The sequence below is a fragment of the Rhinolophus hipposideros genome (assembly GCF_964194185.1).
Source record: "Rhinolophus hipposideros genome assembly, chromosome: 5".
Classification (NCBI taxonomy): domain Eukaryota; kingdom Metazoa; phylum Chordata; class Mammalia; order Chiroptera; family Rhinolophidae; genus Rhinolophus; species Rhinolophus hipposideros.
The window spans coordinates 38657609-38678304 of record NC_138051.1 but is presented as its reverse complement, the minus strand read 5'-3'; the positions used below and the strand labels follow the sequence as shown (position 1 = coordinate 38678304).

Genomic DNA, 20696 nt, shown 5'->3' with positions numbered 1-20696 from the left:
AAATGTGATATCACTGGACTTTTAATAAAAATTGTTCCAATCTTATTGGTATAAATTTATATACTATTGTTATTAAATTTGCATTTTTTTGTTACTAGTGACAATCTTCTAATTTGGATTTCCTCATTTGTGAATTACTGGCTTTATATTACTGAGTGGCAAAGTATTTAACTTAAATTTTAATATAACTGAAGCCAAAAGAAGTTCAAGGTATTAAACATAGTAATAACCATTCAAACTCACAGGTACAGGTTTCCAATAAAAAACTTAAATAGTGCCAGTTTCCTAAAAGGTGATGACATTTGGTAAATTATGAGCTACAAATTCTTATGGTTCATTTTTGTAGCCTCCACATAGAACTTATCTGAACAAAAGAGGGCTATTCTGTTTTAGTTTGCAATTCTAGTTCTTTAAAATAAATATTTTTATTTTATTTTATCATATGCGATTAAAACACACTCAAGAAGAATAAACATCTATGTAACTAGCCAACATAAAACAGAAAAGCTGATGTATATGTAGAAAAACTCCAGCTAACTACTGATTTAACACTACACACATTATTTTTTAAACAATTAAAAAGGAAGAGGCAGAGAGCCCTGGAGAGACTGTCGTAAAGGAATTTAACACTAAAACTGACGAGTCCACATTAATATAAATGAATGACTAAAACAAATGGAGGAAAAAAGACAAATCTCCCTCTGTGACAAATCATGTTGATAATAAGTAGCCTTGATATACTGAGATAAGAATAGATCTTTTCTCTGTGGTCTTCCTCCCACAAACATATAATCCCAATCTAACCATGAAACATCAAACAAATCCCAACCGAGGGACATTTACAAAATACCTGACCAGTACTCAAAATTGTCAAGGTCATTAAAAACAAAGAAAGTTTGAGAAACTATCTCAGACAAGAAGATCCTAAGGAGACATGACTACTAAATGTTATGATTTCCTAAATGTGGATATGAACAGAAAGAGGTAACTAAGAAAATACGAATAAAGCATAAACCTTAGTTAATAATATATTAATAATACTGTTTCACTAACTGCAACAAATGTACTACACTATTAGATGTTAATAATAGGAGAAACTGTGTCTATAGAATAAATGAGAACTCCTGTATTATTTTCCCAGTTTTTCTGCAAATCTGGTCTTTGAAGATAATAAAACTTACCTAAAGTTAAAAGGTTTATTTAAAAACTGACATTGGGCGAGCCTGGTGGCTCAGGCGGTTAGAGCCCCATGCTCCTAACTCCGAAGGCTGCCGGTTCGATTCCCACATGGGCCAGCGGGCTCTCAACCAGGGATGGTGGGCTCCGCACCCTGCAACTAAGATTGAACGTGGCAACTTGAGCTGAGCTGCTGTTGAGCTCCTAGATGGCTCAGCTGGTTGGAGTGCGGGCTCTCAACCACAACGTTGCTGGTTCAACTCCCGCAAGGGATGGTGGGCTGCACCCCCTGCAACTAGCAATGGCAACTGGACCTGGAGCTGAGCTGTGCCCTCCACAACTAAGACTGAAAGGACAACAACTTGAAGCTGAACAGCACCCACCACAACTAAGACTGAAACGATAACAACCTGTCTTGGATAAAAGTCCTGGAAGTACACACTGTTCCCCAATAAAGTCCTGTTCCCCTTCCCCAATAAAATCTTTAAAAAAAACAAAAAACTGACATAGAATTGATTTGGTAGCAATGAAGTAGAAAGGCTTTTACAAAAATACCTTTAAAGTTCAAAAACAGATGATAATTTCAGATTGATAGACTTAGAAAATAAATCAGTTTGGAAGTAGTAAAGACCGTATAGAAGACACAACAATATAGTACTGTGGAAAACAAAACGAAGAATCTTATTTTATTTTAGCAACAAAACTACCACCAACAACAATTAAAACATTTTCCCTGGCTTAATCAACATTTTTTTTCACAATTTCAAAGTAAGCTCTAAAAGTTCTTTAAAAAGCTCTAAAAGTTTTTCAAGCTTTTTTCAACTCAAAAATATTTTACGTATTTATTTTCTAAAGAATAATAAAACTCTACAGCTAAGAGAAAGATAAATATGACATTATTGAATTGAAATTTAACAAATTACCTCAAGCAACAATTTTTAGAAAGCGATCTGCAAGAACATTATCTTCAAAGACCAAGTTGTTATCACTCAATTACTATAAAAATTTAGCTAAATTAACTTACTCTTTTGAATTTGTAAGTCTTAAAAAGTTAAGGCTTGGGGGAAAGGGGTCACGTGACATCCGCCAAAATAAAATAGAGGGGAAAAAATCCAAAATAGAATTCTACCTCACACCTTATGAAAAGTAAGTGCCATATATGGATTACAGATTCAACTGTTTAAAAATAACAAAAACTATGCAAGAATGCAGTTGAATTAATCTTAACAACATTAGGATTAAGTAAAACATGACAGCAAATGCAGACTCTGTATAGCAGGTGAAAACCGATGGCTCACACATGTTTTGTTTGGTTCAGTGTTTTTAAAACTTTGCCCAAAAATCTTGTATCTGCTGCTACCACTTAAAAGTTGAGAGACATTACATAAAAATACTGACTCAGCCTCTACTGAACAATTGGAATTTCTGAAAATACTGGGCCCACATTCCCATATGACAACAATCCACCAATGTGGCTGCTCCTTTAAAAAGGCACCTGTGCTCCAGCCCGCCCGAGTCCAACCCATCCACAAATTCAGACTAATTCCACTTTATTTATGTTTCCTACTTAGTCTTCATAAGCATTTGATTTTGAAGCTCCATTACACAAAGGGAAAAATTACAGATTTGACTAAAATGTCTATAAAGGAAAAAATTCAAACTTTAGCCAACCAGAAAATAATAGGCAAACAAACCAGAGCAAAGGCACTAGCAGGGATCTCTGAATATATTTAACTTTACAACTAAGACTAAAGCAAATTGGGGATGAGGTTGAAAGAACACAATATAAATGTTGCAATATTTATGCATTACCAGAGTACATAACTAACAAAAAAATGGAAGAAGGAGGTAGGAAAAAGATAAAGGATACGCTAACTGATAGGGGGAAGAGAACATTATTTAAATAAAATAGAAATGAAAGCTGACAATAAATGATGGCAAATGTTATTACCAGCAAGACTAATACGATGTGACTGTGACTCTCCATTACAATCCTCAGTAGCAAGTCCTTATCATACTATTGAGATTTGTATACTTTAGGATCACACTGTCCAACAAAAGTGGGCTCACATTAAAGCAATAGTGCTCCAACTATTACAATTTGACTTAGAAATTGATTATTTTATAAATCAACCTTTTGTTTATTATATAATGTTTTAACTCTCATATAAATGATCTACTATATAAATCAGCTAGACAATCTTTTGAAAAGAAAATTGACTATCAAAACTCAATAAATTACTCCAAGAAGCACACCTAAACTCAAAGATATAAAAAAACTAAAAATTGGGACATGGCTTACAATCTTTTATTTACAGTGCAAATGGGAAAATCAGTGGTTATTATAATACCAATAAGTACAGATTTCACTGTTTTTTTAAAAAAGGACTAAGCAACGTAATTAAGGCCGAGATAATCTATTACAACAAAATAAGAGATAATAAAAATTTAAAGTAAATGCCAAGCAATACATAAAATGTTTACAGCCACAAAACGAGAAAGAAAACTACTCTTCTATTTATACATCTAAATATATTACTAAGTATGTAAGTAGGAAGGACGCTCCCCAATCCCCGCCAAAAAAAGCCCACAGAAACAAAAAGCAACCAGAATATAAAAGATGAGAAATGGGGTGGGAGGGAAATGATGTGTTATAAGAAAGTGAAGAAAAGAGAAAACACCACTTTATCATACTTTTTTTTTAAGTGCATAAGATGTTATGCTTCACAAACATAAGACAATATCTTCAGAACAGTTTATCTTAAGTAAAAAAGACCTAGACATGTTTTTAGTGAAGGGGGGAAAATCATGGACAGAAAGAAAAGAAAAATACAAGGTGAAAGAGGCACTGAAAGAAATGAAATCAAGGATGGGGGTAAAGATGGTAAACAGAAAGGGAGAAAGGAGAAAAAGGAAGTGGGTAGGAGGGAGAAAAGAATGAAAGAAGAGTAAGAGAACAAATTTTTAGAGCTTGCATTTTTTTCTTTTTTTTTTTTTTAGAGAATATTACCTTCTTGAAGACCAGGATGTATCACCTGCTTGTGTCGCAAGGCCTTCAAATCTTCTATTAATTCCTTTTCCAACTGGGAAATTCTTGCTCTGCAACCTACTCGGAAGACAAAAAATGATAAAATAGTGTATATATTACAGAAGAATGAGCACTGCATCTTCCACATCTAGAAGCCAAACCCCAGTATCTCTTTTTATATCATTATATAATACCTAGGTCATTTGTGGTTGATGACTGAAGATTAGAGGGTTCTTCTGTTGTCCCATCAACTGCATGAATGGCTAGAGCTTCCTATATTAAAAAGAAAAATGTAACTCATATCACTTCTAAAAGTTTAAACATAAATCAAGAGCATTTTTTCTTCTTTTTGATACATTTCAATATTTTCTGAATGCTCTACATCAGAAGGGAAAAAAAAGCAAAAAATCTGCATATACTATATACTCAACTAACTGATCTAAAACTATATTTATGCCAATTTGCAGGAAGATTTCTTAAAGCCTATATAAAGACAGCTTAACTCAAGATAGCTCACACAATTAACAAGAAGGGCAGAAAAGACCAGGTAGAAAGAATTCAACCTCTATCTAGCCAATTCAGAACTATAAACTAGGCTTCTATAAAAATCTAAAAGAAAAACAATCTAGTTGAAGAATTGGAGTAAAATAAACTATCGATGCATAAGACAGCACAATAAATAAGACTATCAACCTTTCGTCCTCCAATGGTACTCTGCTATTGCTGACAAAAATCAGGTGATACTAACCAAAAGTTAGTAAATTTTTCATTTATTTATGCTTTTTAAAGTCTATAATAATGAAAATTCCAGTAAGATCTGAAGATTTTTTAGATTCCAGCTACACATAATGCAAAAAAACTCATGGACTGAGACCATAACAGACATAATTTTTCAAACAAAATATCTTAAGTGATGCCTATTAACTAAACCAAACATTTTGGAGACACTCAACTCCCCATGCACACACCCTCACATAATGGATGCATTCACAAAAAATAGACTCTAAGTGAGTTATCAGTCAGCTTACAATTCAAGAATGACTATTTGGCCTTAGAAACAATGCTGAAATGACAATCTTACCTTCGATTCAAAGGAAACAAAGAGAACACCATCCACGTCTTCCAGATCAGGCTTCACATCTGGAAAGGTACTCCCATGGCCCATAGGAGTGTTCTTTGTAGCAGTTAGAGATTTTCCTGTGTTTTTAGGTGGTCGCCCTGCCTTAGAGAGTTTCAATTTTCGTGGCCTTCCTCTTTTTCCAGTGACACTTGGAGAGGCATTTTGATTAGTATTCACAGTCTTGGAGGCTGTTGAAATCTTAAGCATAGCTGTTCTCTTTCTGCCCAAGTCCTCTTTTCCTAAAAATGAGTCCCCAGCTGAACTCTTTGAACTGTCAAGTATTCTTTCTGTATTAATGATGTCAGAGATAACAGGATATTTCCACTGAGGCTCTTTAAGTAAGGGATATTTCTGGACTAATCTGAGATCCGGCGAATGTTTTCTAAGACCATTTTCTGCTTCCTTGCCTAAGCAGAAGCCAGTCTCATTGGAATTTTCAATATACGCAGGCAAGTAGTCTAATTCTGTCAACACAGATTTCTCCTTCCGAGATGTGGCAAGCATGTTATCAGGGAACTCAGAAATCTTCACTGTGCTTTTGGTGACAGCACAGGGCTCTAGATAGACTACTGGCATCTTTCCAGCATCTAACTTGAACATTTTAGCTTTAGCAACACCTGATGGGCTATTTGGTAGCCATTCAGAAGATGAATGGTCAGCTTCGAGGTTATCAACTTTATTGTGCCTCTTTAGCTGTTTCTCTAGTATAGGGTCATCATCACTGTTGGAGTATACGTCTGTTTCCTCATCTGTCTCTTCCTGTTTCACAGTGACCCCTTCTGGGAACTCACCAAGTTCATAGTCATAGTCATCTAGAGGCTCCTCTTTAATGACAACATTGAAGGCTCCATTCGGATCTAATGGTGATGCTACATGGGAGCTGTCTTCAAAATTGTTGGTAACAAGTCTGGAGAGACAGGGGAGGGAGAGTTAAAAAGGACAGGACTTTCCATAAATAAGACTCAGGAAGGAAAAACAAGAAAGATTTTTGGAAACCAAGTGACACATCAGATTTCATGAGCCATTCCTCATGAAACACTGTATAAACATAACAAAAAACTCAAAAGCAGTTTAACATCACATTTTTAAATTTCCCTCAATTTTTGTGAGAAATTGACAGAAAGAGTCATAAAGAGTCAAGTTTTGTTTTTTTTGAAACTTTTATTTTATTTAAAGTGTGTTTTTCCAGGACCCCTCAGCTCCAAGTCAAGTAGTTTCTTCAATCTGGTTGTGGAGGGCGCAGCTCACAGTGGCCCATGTGGGGATGGAACCGGCAACCTTGTTGTTAACAGCATGGTGCTCTAACCAACTGAGCTCACCGGCTGCCCCAAGAGTCAAGTTTTAACAAGTAACTCTCTTATCACTAAATCAAAAAGCATGTTATCACACTTATTTTTCTAATGAACTCAATTGTGAAAGTCAGCTGGGATGAACCCAAAATCAAACTCTAGAAACCCATACACAGATTAATAATTGACAATAAAAGCAAACAAATGTCAATTACAATTAAGAACTGCAATACACATCAGGCAGAGCCTTTTCAAACTGCCTGATTTTTTTTTTAATTAAGACAAAATTCATCTTCATATAACGTTACACTTTAAGCACTGAAAAATGTACAACCCACTAGTAGTCTTTAGTATATCCACCACATTATTGCCAGGTGATTTTTTTTTTAAATTTAAAACTGAAAAAGTCACTTTCACTACAAAGATCTACCAATTCTTCCAAAATAACAAGGTAGGGTAACTGAAAGCAAGTACATATGACCCAGGTAGATTCAATGTTTATAATTCTTAAAAAAAAACAACTTTTTTTTAGTTTCCCCATCCTCCCAATTAACCATTGAAAGCACATAAACTGTACCAATGTATCTTGAGGATGTGTCAGAACTACTCACTAACCCAATTAAAGTCACTGGTTTGTAAAACTTTCATTTACCTCAAACATTCACAAGCAACCATTACATCAATGTGTAGTTACTTGTTACTGGTACAACTTACTTAAGATCTTGACCTTAACTCAAAAATCCTTCAATGAAGGACTTTCATTTCCAGTTTAGATCTCTCTTTGTGGGAGATCACAAAGGCCATCACTTCCTCCATAACAATGAAAAAACACTAGATAAATTAAAAACCCTATTTTTCTTTAAAGCCATTGAAGACCTCTGGATACAAATAAGTCTAAATGAACTGAATTCCAGAGAGGAACCAGCCTTCTCTAAGTGACCACAGATTGCTACTGCTTTCAACCCTGAGTAGCATTTACACTGCCTGAAGCACCAGTGAACAGAGAAAAAAGCAGCTATAGGCCTTTAAAGGATCTTTGCTGGGACCCAGAGAAATCAGTTAAAACTGTCAATGCCTGAGTATGGACAGACTAGAATCTGAGGCTCCAAATAGAAAACTAGTCCTCACTCCCACCAATTATCCTCCAGGAGACTTCTGCAAAATGACCAGCAGTGAGATAGCAAGACTGGCCCGAAAACAGAGAACTTGTAGTCTCTCCCAGGGCTTAGATCCCAAGGTCCTGTCAGAGAGAGGAGTCCAGTCCCACCCTTAACATATCTGAAATGTGAGGTGAGCTGAAATTTACTAAAGTAAATCACTAGACTGAAGAACAAAGGGGGATAAAAAAAAAAAACAACAACAAAGTGTCAGAGACCTGTGGGACATCAAATAATCTAACATACTGGTAACTGCACTTCCAAAAAGGCAGGAGAAACATTTGAAGAGAAAATGAACCAAAATATTCCAAAAGTGAAAAATTTTTAACCCACAAATCCAAGAAGATCAGCAAACACCAAGGAGAACAAATACAAAGAAAGTCATACCTAGGCGCACAAAGATCACGCTGCTGAAAATTAAAATTAAAATTAAAAGAGAAAAATTTTATAAGCAGCACAGGAAAAAAACATGTTACACTGGAGAAACAACAATAAAAACAACAGACTGACTACTCATTGGAAGTAATGTAAGCCAGAAGAGAATGGAATGACACCCATCATAAAGTATTGAAAGAGTTAACCTAATAATGTTCTAGATCTACCAAAAAGTCTTCCAGACAGCTGAGGCAATTCAAATTAGATTGTACAGGAAACACTATCTCCTAAGATCAGAAACAAGACAAGAATGTTAGCTCTCACCACTGCCATTCAATTGTACAAGAGGTCCTACTAAGGTGATCAGGCAAGAAAAATAACTAAGACATCCAGATTGAAAAGGAAGAAGTAAAATTCCCCATTCATGGATGACGTGATCTTGTATATAGAAATGCTAAGGAATCCACTAAAAAACTACTGGAACTAATAAACGAGTTTGCAAGATTGCAGGATCCAAAATCAATACACACAAAAAAACACTGTATTGCTACACACTAGGAATAAAAGTCAAAAACAAAATGGAGACAATAATTCCCTTTGCACTAGCATCAACAAGAATACTTAGGAATAAACTAAACCAAAGAAGTATTAAGACTTGTACACACAAAACTACAAAACACTGTTGAAAGAAATTAAAAATGACTTAAATAAAGGACCAATACACCATGTTTACATACTAGAAGACTTAATATTGACAAGACAGCAATACTCCCTGAGAGTGATCTGCAGATTCAACACAATCCCTATCAAAACCCACCTGGGATTTTTTTGTGGAAAATGGCAAGTTGATCCTATAATTCATATGGAAATGGAAGAGACCCCTCACGTGAAATTTAAAAGAGACCTCCCCAAAAATCGTGAAAAATAAAAATGAAGCTCTCTGAGGATTCACACGTCCCAATTTTAAAAGTTACTACAAAGTTATAGTAACCAAAAGTGTTATACTGGCATAAGGCTAAGCATACAGATCAAATGAACAGAATTTAGAGTCCAGTGATAAATGCCCACAACTGATTTTCAATTACCAAGGGTGCCAAGACAATTCAGTGGGGAAAGAACAGGCTTATTAACATTCAAATCTGTTTCCACACAAAAACTTGTACACAAATGTTCATAAATAACAACAGTTATAATAGTCAAAAAGTGGAAACAACCTTAATGTCTATCAACTGATGAATGGACAACTGATGAAGTACAGATACATGCTACAAAATGGAATAACCTTGAAAACATTATACACTAAGTGAAAGAAACCAGGCACAAAGATCATATATTATATAATTCCATTTATACTAAATGTCAGAATAGGCAAATCCACAGAGACAAAAAGGAGACTGGTGGTTGGTTGCATATGATTGAGGTGGGGTTGAAAAGTGACTGAGAGAAAATGGGGAGTGACTAGGAGAGGGAACAAGGTTTTTTGGAGGGTGATGAAAATGTCCTAAAGATGACTGTGGTCATGGCTGTACAATTCTGTGAATATACTAAAACCACTGAATTATACACTTTAAAATGATGAATTTTATGGTGGTGAATTACATCTCAATTTTTTTCAAAGTTAAAAAAAATACTCAAGTTTTTCAGACTAATAGAAAATGAACCAATATGAAAATGAATCCAGAAACAAATGAAAAGACCCAGGAACAAGTAAATACATGAATAAACAGTAAGACTGTTTTTCCTATATTTCTTTAAATGGCTATTGACTAAAGAAAATAATGTTTGGGGAGTTTACAACATAAATAGCCTGACCTCCAGGAAGGAAAAGGAGGCTGGAGAATTGAGTTCAATCACCAGGTCAATGATTTAACCAATTGCACCTACTTAACAAAACCCCAACTAAAGTCCTGAACACCAAAACTCAGTGGAGCTTCCTGGTTGGTGAACACATCACCAAGCAGGAGGGTGACCTTATGTGTCTCCTGGGAAGAGGACATGGAAGCTCTACATTTGAGACCCTCCTGACCTTACCCTACATGTTTCTTCATCTGGCTTGTCCTAATCCATATTCTTTATAATAAAACTGTTCTACATATGTGCTTTCCTGAGTTCTGTGAATCATTCTAGTGAATTAGTGAACCTGAGGGGGTTCGTGGGAACCCCTGTATTTGTAGTCAATTTGTGCAAAGTCCAGGTAGCTTGGGGACCCCACTTGTGGCTGGCCTCTGCAGCAGGGCTAGTCTTCCCAGAGACCTTGTCTTTAAACCTGTGGAGTCTGACACAAACTCTGGGTTGTCAGTGTCAGAACTGAAATAGAGTATAGCGGTTGGGGCTGAAAAAGAACAGTACTATTTTTTCTTAAAATTTTCTTTAAATTTAAGGCAATAGGTAGACCGGGAAGAATTAAACAGCGTAGTAACAGTATCCAGTTTCCTTTTTAAAAATTAAAAGCTTGACAAGGGCAAAACTGAAGGAAAAGATATTTCAACAACCTATATGAGTAATAAATTGGATACCATCAAGAGACAAAATAATAAATATATCAAAATCAAAGTAGGTAAGAACCAACAATGACTAACTTTAGAAAAAGGCCTTACCACAGAAGCGGAGTAGGGTAAAACCACACAGATGGAATCTAAGTCAGGAAGTTACCATTACAAAGCTATACTAATTAAAACAATGTGGCTTTGGCCTAAGGTAGACAAACTGCTCTGGGTGGGGGCGGGGGGACAGCATACAAGAACAAACTCTCACATGTATGATCACCTGAATAGTCCCAATGGTCTAAGTACATAAAGTGCTCAACTTTACTAATCAGAAAAATGCAAATTATAACCACAGTGGTCCCACTTCCACCACTTCTATTCAAGATAGTACTGGAAGTTATAGTAGCTAGAGCAATTAGGCAAGAGAAATAATATGCATTCAAATTGGAAAAAGGAAAGCTATCTCTATTCATAAAATGACATGATCTCGTATGTAGAAAAGATATACACACACACGAAAAAAACCTGTTAGTGAATAAACAAATTCAACAAAGATGCAAGATACAAAAATCATAGAAGAATCAGTCATATTTTATACACTGAGCAATACGCAATATAAAACAGCAATTTCCTTTTCAGAAAGGAAATTAAAAAAACCACTCAACTTACAATAGCCCCCCCAAAAAAATACTTAAGAATAAATTTTGCCAAGGAGGCAAAAATACTTTTACATTGAAAACTATACAGTATTACTGAAAGAAATTAAAGAACTAAATAAATGGAAAGATATCCTATGTTAACGAATTGGAAAACATAATACTGTTAATGTAACAACACTACCCAAAGCAATATACAGATTCAGTGTAATTCTTATGAAAATCCCAATGGTGCTTTTTTTCAGAAGTAGAAAACTGATACATACTAAAATTCATATGGAATTTCAAGGGATCCCAGACAACTAAAACAATCTTGAACAATAATAACAAAGTTGGCAGGCTCACACTTCCCAATTTCAAAACTTACTATAAAAGCACAGTAATCAAACACTGCGATACCAGTTTAAGAATAGACATACAGAACAATGGAATAGAATAAAGAGCCCAGAAATAAACCTTCAAATATATATTTAAATTATTTTTGACAGGAGTGCCAAGACCGTTTAATAGGAAAGGGACAGTTTTTTCAGCAACTGGTGCTGGGAAAACTAGACATGCAAAAGAATAAAGTTGGACCCTTACCTTATAACATACTTAAAAATACTCGAATGGATCAAAGGCCTAATTTAAGAGCTAATATATAACTCTTAGTAGAAAAACACAAGGGGAACTCTTCGTAAGCTTGGATTTGGTGATGGTTCCTTAAGTAGGACACCAAAAGCACAAACAACAGAAAACAGAAAAATTGTACTTCATCAAAATTAAAACCTTTTGTTTTTGTGCAACGAAGGACAGTATCGGGCTGGCCTGGTGGCTCAGGTGGTTGGAGCACAGTGCTCCTAATGCAGAGGTCGCCGGTTGGAGTCCCACATGGGTCAGTGAGCTGCACCCTCTACAGCTAAGATTGCGAACAACAGCTCTCCCTGGGGCTGGGCTGCCATGAGCAGCCGGAGACTGGCATAAGCTGCCGGGAGCTGCTGAGTGCTGCTGTGGGCTACCGTGTGCCGCAGGCCGGCGTGAGCGGCTGGTGGCCAGCGTGAGTGGCCGGCAGCCATCATGAGCTGCTGTGAGTGGCTGACCGACTGCCTCAGCAGGGGGGAGCACACGGCTCATAATACCAGCATGGGCCAGGGAGCTGTGTCCTACACAACTAGACTGAGAAACAACAGCTTGAACCAGAGTGGGGGAGGGGAGGCAGAAGAAGGGGGGAAGGAAAGGACAGACAGTATCATCAGAGTCAACTCATAGAATGGAAAAACATTTTCAAATCATTTAATTTAATAATAGATTAATATCCAGAACATATAAAGAACTCCCATAACTCAGCAACAACAACAAAATTTTTAATGGGCAAAGGACTTGAATAGACATTTTTCCAAAGAAGATACACAAATGACCAGTAAGCACATGAAAAGATGCTCAGCGCTTGCTCAACATCACCCATACCACCTCATACACATAAGTTGACTAGTATCAACCTAAAAGAACTGGAAAGTGGGGAAAATACAGTCACTTCACAGAATGTAAAAGCAGTTGTAGTATTTTTCAGTGGCTTACATTACCGGTGTCTAAAATCAGCAGTCCCCACAACCAATATGTTAAATCCGAAATCTTCTTCTTACCTTTAAAAATAGAAAAACTGTTACCTACCTTTCAGAAACTTCTTGCTTCAGCTGAGGAACTTCACCAAGTGATGAATCAATATCCATGAAACCAAGGAAGTCTCGATTTATATTAAGGGAAGGCTTCTCCAAACCCTTGCCTGATGTTTCATGACCCCTAGATAAAGGATCCAAATCAGTTAGCTGTACCTCTGACCCCTCACTTTCGGTAAGACGGACCCGCTGACCAGGAGAACTGGGAACACTATTCCCTTCTTGGTCAGAACTGTTCTTTTGCTTTCCATCTCTCTGGGGCTTACTATTCAGTCCATCATCCCGGAAGCCTTTAGCAAATGGATTGTAATCTATTTTCAGCTGGGTAATCTGAATGTTCTGATAAGCTGTTACGGCAAAGAATTCAGTCTGTGGGAAGGTAAAAGTGTGGACACCAGGGCCATTTAATTGAATCACTTCAGTAGCCTTTTCTGCAGGTACCAAATGAAGCCGCGGCAGGTAACGATGCATAGAGTGCAAAATGATATGCCCTTCTTGGTCCAGTGTATTGTTAGTAAGTTTGAGTTTATAGAAAGATACTGGTTGATGCATCCAATAATGACCCGTGGAAGGAGATTCTGGATGAATAAAAACCCTCCCCAAAACATGGGGCTCAGCCTTCCCACTGGGTTCCCACCAGCGACCATTCCACTTATAACGATGGTTATCCACAGGAGATATATCCATAACAAGGATATACTTCATATTTGAATCTAAACCTGTTATCCAATAACGACAGTAAGGAAACATGCGTCTCCCCTGCTTGGTCAGAATCATCTCTGTGCTTCGATGATAGAACTCATTCCACATACTATTGTTATCTAAAGTGACAGTGATTCCTCCCACAGTACAATCAGCTGGAAGGCAAATCTTCCCTTTTGATTTTCCTGGTGATGACACACTGCTGGCCAAAGCACAGGCATCCCTATTGGTAACCAAAATTCCTTGATCAGTTTTGCCATTTCCTGGCTGTTTTAGGATGACAAAGAAGGTAGGTGCTGCTCCTGCCACTGTCCCACCATCTTGATTAGCCAATATAATATGCTGTTTCTCCTCCATGATTCCAGCGGGAAACTCAGTAAGATAATTGTAGTCACCACATAGTCACAACGACCTTCCCAGCCTGAAGAACAAGCAAAAAAACAAAAACCCTTTAATTAAGTGAATATTTACTTTGTTAACAACAGCACAATGACTGTTATCCCCAAAACATATTCCTAAATTCTTCACAGATGTTGCTTATACCTTTCCCTCAATCACTGTAAGAATATTTATCCTAGAATATTTAATCATCTTTTTAAAGTTCACCTTAATCTAATTAATAATCACTCATATCCCAGCCCTCCAATAACTCACTATAGATACTGTAATCTCATGTAAAAATAATCAAAAGTATATATTCATTTTAGAAAAACTATATAAAAGTATACAAACGTAAGGAGATTAAATTGGACAGTTATCAGCATTTTAAAAGGATCCCAACACTTCATAAATTAATTTTCCAGAGGATTCTGTTACATAGAAAATAAAATACTCCTGGGACGAGTAAAAATAAACAAATTTCCCTGTTACCACTATACAGAATTAACTCATTATGGTACTGGCATGGGTTCATAAAAAAGTAAAATGCTAACTTAACAGTACATACATTTAAAGAAACCATGACAAATCACTGGAACTTACTGGGAAAGAAAAGGTTGGCTCCATTATTTCAGACCTTACATTGAACAAAATTCCATAAGGATCAAATATTTAAATTCCTCCCCCATTCCTCAGTGTAATTTTTTAATTCTTAAATCCTGAGAAAAGCTTTTTGATAATAAGTAGGACACAAAAACTTTGATAAATTCAACAGCAAGTAAATTTTTTAAATCTGGCAAAAACCATCCAAGCAAAATCAAAAAACAAACGACCAACTGGGAAAAAGTATTTGCAACTTATATCATAAAAAACTCATTTCCCTAATATAAAAAGGGTTCCCTAATGTAAAAACGAACAAGACCAAAAGTCTAATAGAAAAATGGGCAAAGGATAGGAAGAACAAATGGCTATGAAAATGTACGTAGTCTCAACATAAGAGAAATGCAAATTAAAACCATCCTGAGATAGTTTGTTTTTGACCTTATCAGACTGGCAAAACAAAGTTTGGTAGAAGTATTGGAAAGGGTGTAAGATCAACTACTATTCTCATCTAACCAGATGCTGAGAGTGTAAGATGACATACTCTCTCTCTATAATAGAGGCAACATGAAACTATCAAGTACAAATGCATGTCCTATGGAATAGCAGTTCTTCTAAGACTTTATCTTAAATACTCACGTGCACACATACACATCCATGATAAAGGATATGTATAAATTATTTCCTGCATTTCCATTTATAACAGCAAAAGACTAGAGAAAAAAGTCCATCAATGAAGACTGGTTAAATAAATGGTGGTACATCCGCAGGGATGTATTCTGCAGCTATAAAATAAAATGTATCAACTTTATGGACACATACAAAGTTATCTGCCAAAATATATTAAGGGCAAAATATTCAAAAGTGTTGTTATAGATTACATTTTCTTTATAAAGTGAAAAAAAAAGCCAAAGGAAGGAAAGAGTATGTATTTGCTTGACATTGTCTGTGAAGACAGAAAAGGAACCAGTAGTATTGGCTATATGGACGGAAAACCGTGAAGCTGGTAAAATACATATTAACACTTTCTAAATTTTGTATCTTTTGAACATACATAACCCATTCAAAAAATAATTAAAAGTTAATTTTTAAAAGTTATAACGAAAAACGCCACATATATTGAATGATTCCATTTATACGAAATGTCCAGAATAGGCAAATCTATAGAGACAAAGTAAATTAGTGGTTGCCAGAGAAGAGGGATAATTGAGACAACTGCTAAGGGGTATGGGGTTTTCTTTGGTGGTGGGGGGAGGAGGTGATGAAAACGTTGAGGAACCAAAAACCACTCAAGTGTTTCTGTTCAAATGGTGAATTTTATGCTATGCAAATTATATCTCAATAAAGTTGTAAAGAAATCTCAGACTGTTAATTCAACTGAACTGAGGTGTTAAATTACCTAAATATTCTCTAAGATACAAAGCTATCACCTCCAATCAGCCTTCACAAAAAAGGAAGTTGCTATATCACTACTCCTTTGTAACTGGGTCAGTAATTTTGATTAATCAAATTCAGCCACTTTTTGGTGCTCCTCATTTTAATTAAAAAGTCTAATTTTACCTTTCATAAGAGCTACTGACAAGCAGCAAAAGCATCTGATCTGAATTCTATCTCTTCTTACAGGACTAGCCACATCACCAAAAAAAAAAAAAAAAAAAACCCTCCAAAACAAAACAAAAACCCTCCAAAACTTAAAATATTCTCTAGTCTGAGAATAACAGAAAACTTAATATATTCTCTAGCCTGAGGATAATACAGGTTTTTTAAAAATCAAGGTTGGCTATTGTTTCCTATTACAATTAAACATAGAAATAGAAACCCACCTCATAACATTAAAGCACCCAGAAAAGGTGAAAAAAGAATCACTCCTCTGATTTGGAGTTTATTTTTTAAGAGCTAAAACTTAGGGTGATTATTTTCAACAACTGCATAGGGCTTACAGCAATTAAATTCACTGATTTCTTAAAACTAACAAGTTTAAGAACAACTATAAGATGTTCATAAAACAAAATTCAAACACACTTAGAAGTCACGAATAAGGTGGCTTTGTAATAATAGTAAAGCTTAAAGAACTCATAAAAACTAATAACTCCACAATGGTGTATAACTCAATGTAAAATTCCCAATCCTGAATTTAGTCCATAAAGTTCAAAATTTTATTACAAATCACCAACTATTTTTGTGAGCAATTATGCAAAATACTCTTACGCGCATTTAAATATGACTATGGTGGCAAAGAACTACCTAAAAAAAATTTTTTTTTAGGTAGTTCTTAGAATGTCTTTAAATTGCCTTCTACAATATTAAAAGCTTGGTTTTCAAATTATAGGTAAAACTAAGGCAAAGAAGCTTTTTAACCAATGCTTTAAAAATTGCTATCTTAAAAATTAATCTATGAAATGTCAAAAATTCAACAGACAGAAATCTAGTTTAGTGTTAGACTGAAGTAAATTTTACGCTGACTTTATATACACATTTCAATTTTTCCCTTTTGCCTAAAAAAAAAATTAAGTGCAGAAAAGTCAGACTGCCGTATTTGAATTCTGTATACAGGTATATAGTTTAAAAATGTAATTAAAATGTAAAAATGTGTATGAAGACAGAAAAAAGTTAGAACTTTCAGACTCATGATTTGTATAAGGTCTTTTTTTGAAGAATCTTGCAATCAGGTTATTCCATGAGTTCATCAAAATATACACAACCAAACACCTAATTTATGACCAAAATAATCAATCTTGAGCCATACCCTGCTACTGGTTTAGAAACAAGGAATTGAATTCTTATTCCACATTAATTTTCAAGCAGAGATTCTACTTCCCTAATCAAAGGATAGTCAATTCAGTATATTCAGCTGTTTCACACACACAATACCACTGTAAAGTCTAAGACAGCTTTAATTCCAAACTCCAAATGTACTTTAGGAAAAGGTAGGCCAATTATGAAGAAATAAAACTCCTTCCAGCAAGATTCTAAAAATATTCTGTATTTAGCTCTCTAAAAGCTTTAAGGAAGGCCACAGTTTTGGTACATACATGTAACTTGTTCAAAAAAATCTCAGTTCAGTTTTTCAAGAGCAAGCATTCATCTGCATAAAATAACTAAAAACGAGAGGAGGAAATAAATTTAGTTGAAGATGGGAAATATGTAAGTAACATTCTGAAAATGTCACAGTCGAAAGACAGAAAGGCTTTCACAATGAATGTTTTTTCAGGTAAGTAATGTGGCAAGTTTCATAAATTGTTGCAATTTCAGTCTCCATTCTAAATGTGTCTCTGGGAAATGTTTAACTACTAAAGCGGTGACCCTCATACAACTTACAAAAACACACTAGTTAGTTTACTAGGTAGTTACCTAATTCAATGATTCATGTACTGCACCAAAAAAAAAAAAAAAAATATATATATATATATATATATATATATATATATATATATATAAAACCTTTCATCCAACAAATGCATTACTGTATTGTAGGCACCAAGACGTTAGTTTGTTCCTTTATATGATCATTCAGTACGAGACTATAGTTAAATTACATTTCTGAAAACTTGTGAGGATAGGGTCACTCGAATTTATGAGCCCAGAAATTTCAAAAATCTAAAAACAGATTTGGGGTACAAATATAATCAGAAAATAAGATAGCAAATGGTGGCAAAGTCAGTAAAATAGCCATCTACGAGTTCTTAACCATCATTAGGTTAATTTTAATAATTAAATGGTACGTGTTATCTATTAGTAAGCATTTATTTGGGGCTAGGTAATATCCTGGGTATTTTATCATCACCACAACCCTAATAAGGTAAATTTCAAAATATTATCTCTAAAGCTTTCGGTTTTAAGGCACAGAATTGCATCTGCCTGAAGCAGGACGCTCCTTTCTTTTCTACCTCTAGACACCATTAATAAATGCTGGCTTCAGGAGCATGTTTTGTTCCTAGGAATGATGCCTTAATTACAACTTGAGGTCCCTTGCAGTTGCCTAAGAATTTGAAGATCTCTTACGGCAGAAATGGACAGCAAATATCCACCTTGCCTTCGAGTAAGCATGGCAAGGTACCCAGAGCACTGAATTTCCTTAATTGCTAAACCTGTTTTCTGTTCAATGACCCCAACCCACTCAACCCACACAACCGCTGGAAAAGAACGCTACAGCGGCAAGAAGCACTAACACTGATCCCATACCCTTAAAAACGAAAAGCCCTCCTGCCAGTCCCTGGGAGAAGCAGTCGCCGTCGACTATCAAGGGCCCAGAATCACCGCTTTTCCACTGCAGAGGCCCGCTGGCCAAGAACCACGTGAAAAAATGCCGCAAGGAAAGCTCTTCCGGGGAAGAGTCCCTACAGATCACGTGCCACGGGCAGGAACCCGCCGATCGCTCGGCTGGACCGTCACATTCTGTTACCGTGGAGACTACAGAACCAGCCATACTGCCCTGCCCTCCCAGGCCAGCCCCCTTCCCAGCAGCCGTCACGACGCCTCCAGGCAATTTCCCTGCAGCCCAGCGGCGGCGTCGTGCCCAAAATGTAGAGGCAGAGCAGGCAGCGTTTGCCAGGGACTCCGCCGCAGAAGCCTGGGGAGCTTTACAACATGCACCGGCGGCGCGCAGCTGGGCTCGAGCGTTCTCTAGATCCACGTGTCTGTTCCCGCGACGGGAACCCTGGGAGAGTGGTCTTCCCTTGGAAGATTACTTTGGTTACTCACTATATTCTGCTCCTTTCAGATCTCTTTTCACCTCTCCCTACTTCCACCAAAAGGAGGCATTTAGCCAGAAGGAGGCATCCCCAGGGTTCCAAAAGCAAAGCAAATTTTCACAGCAAGACATTACCACTTTTCACTTCCAACCCAGTTTGAAACGATCCCTCACTTCTCCACAATCTTCGCATACAGATTCCTCAAGTTTGATTGCTGGTGCTCAGAGCGGTTTGTTTACGTCCCCCACCCACCTACCACTGAAGGCAGAGACCTACTTGACAATTTAACAGAAACTGGAAGCCTCATAAACAAGAGAACTAGCCAAAGGCTGCCCCAACAGAAAGATAAAGAAAATAACACCTGCTCTTCCCACCTGTTTTCCCCGCCCTCATTTCTGCACTGACGAACCACCGGTCCTTTGTTTACCAAGTTCCCACTCATATACAGCTCTCTTCCTCGCCCTCCTTCATTAAACTAGCTGTCCTGCCTCAAACAGCTTGCTCGGAAATTACATGCTAGAGGAAACATTTGTACAGGTGTCAAAACGCTGCACACAGCTCCTCAGAAAAGCGACGTCAGCACCGTTTCCCTCGGAGTTTTGTAACCCTGCGACCCGAGCTCTAAAATGCAAAGTGCACAAGCAGGGCTCTCGACCTAAAGCCCCGTCCCGGATGGAAGGAAGTCGTCACGCGGATCATACCATGCGGTGCGGCAACCCACGCACGCGAGCGCAGGGCCGCGCTATGGGCGCGTCCCTACCCGCCTCGTGGCCGCTCTCTGGCGTCGATGTTCCCAGTTAGTTCGCTGCGCGACACGGAAGTGAGGCCGGGAACGCGCGCGAGGTGACATGCGCAGCCTTGCTTAGGGGCACCAAAGGCGCGCGCCAAAGGCGGCCCCGCGCAAGGCCGGGCCTTGGCCCGGGCGTGCGAAGATCGCTCAGCGAAACGATTCTCACGCCGTTCAAATATACAAGAGCTTCAAACTCTCGAAAAACTCTAATCGGGCCAATACCAAAGCGACGCCCCCCACCCTGGCCAGAGAGTTACCGTGCGGGGCGTGGCCGGCCTCACCCGTAGTCCTTCACATCCCGCTGGGGGCGGGTTATTCTGTTCGGTTCGCACACCGTGTGTCCGCTCCAGCTGAAGAGCCTGCGCGCGCACCGGACGTCCACGTCACCGCGCACGCGCTCCTACCCGCTCGGAGCCCATCGCACATGCGCAAAAGAAGGCGCGAGCAGCGCCTCCCTCGCCCCTCCCCCAATACCAGGAGGCCAACAGCCCGGAGCAGCGACGAGACCCTTGGGACCCGCCCCTGGAGCTGAAGCCGCTGCCTTTCCGGGTCCCAGCAACCGAGAAAAGTCTACTGAAGATTCCAGAATCAAG

General features: G+C 37.5%; 1 protein-coding gene across 13 annotated transcripts in view; it reads right to left on the bottom strand.

Annotated features, from left to right (window-relative positions):
- Positions 1-20696, bottom strand: part of MGA (MAX dimerization protein MGA) — a 129069-nt gene that overhangs the window by 56836 nt on the left and 51537 nt on the right. For 11 of the 13 annotated variants that reach the window (XM_081049203.1, XM_081049214.1, XM_081049210.1 and 8 more), the window contains exons 1-5: positions 20361-20496; positions 12938-14065; positions 5286-6231; positions 4399-4477; positions 4187-4282 (exon numbers count right to left, since the gene is read on the bottom strand). In XM_081049203.1, the coding sequence (XP_080905329.1) occupies positions 4187-4282; positions 4399-4477; positions 5286-6231; positions 12938-14001 (2185 nt within the window). In that variant the 5' untranslated portion in view covers positions 14002-14065; positions 20361-20496. Of the gene's footprint in view, positions 1-4186; positions 4283-4398; positions 4478-5285; positions 6232-12937; positions 14066-20014; positions 20497-20696 lie in introns of those variants that run through there. The other 2 variants (XM_081049208.1, XM_081049209.1) reach the window with 2 other exon arrangements.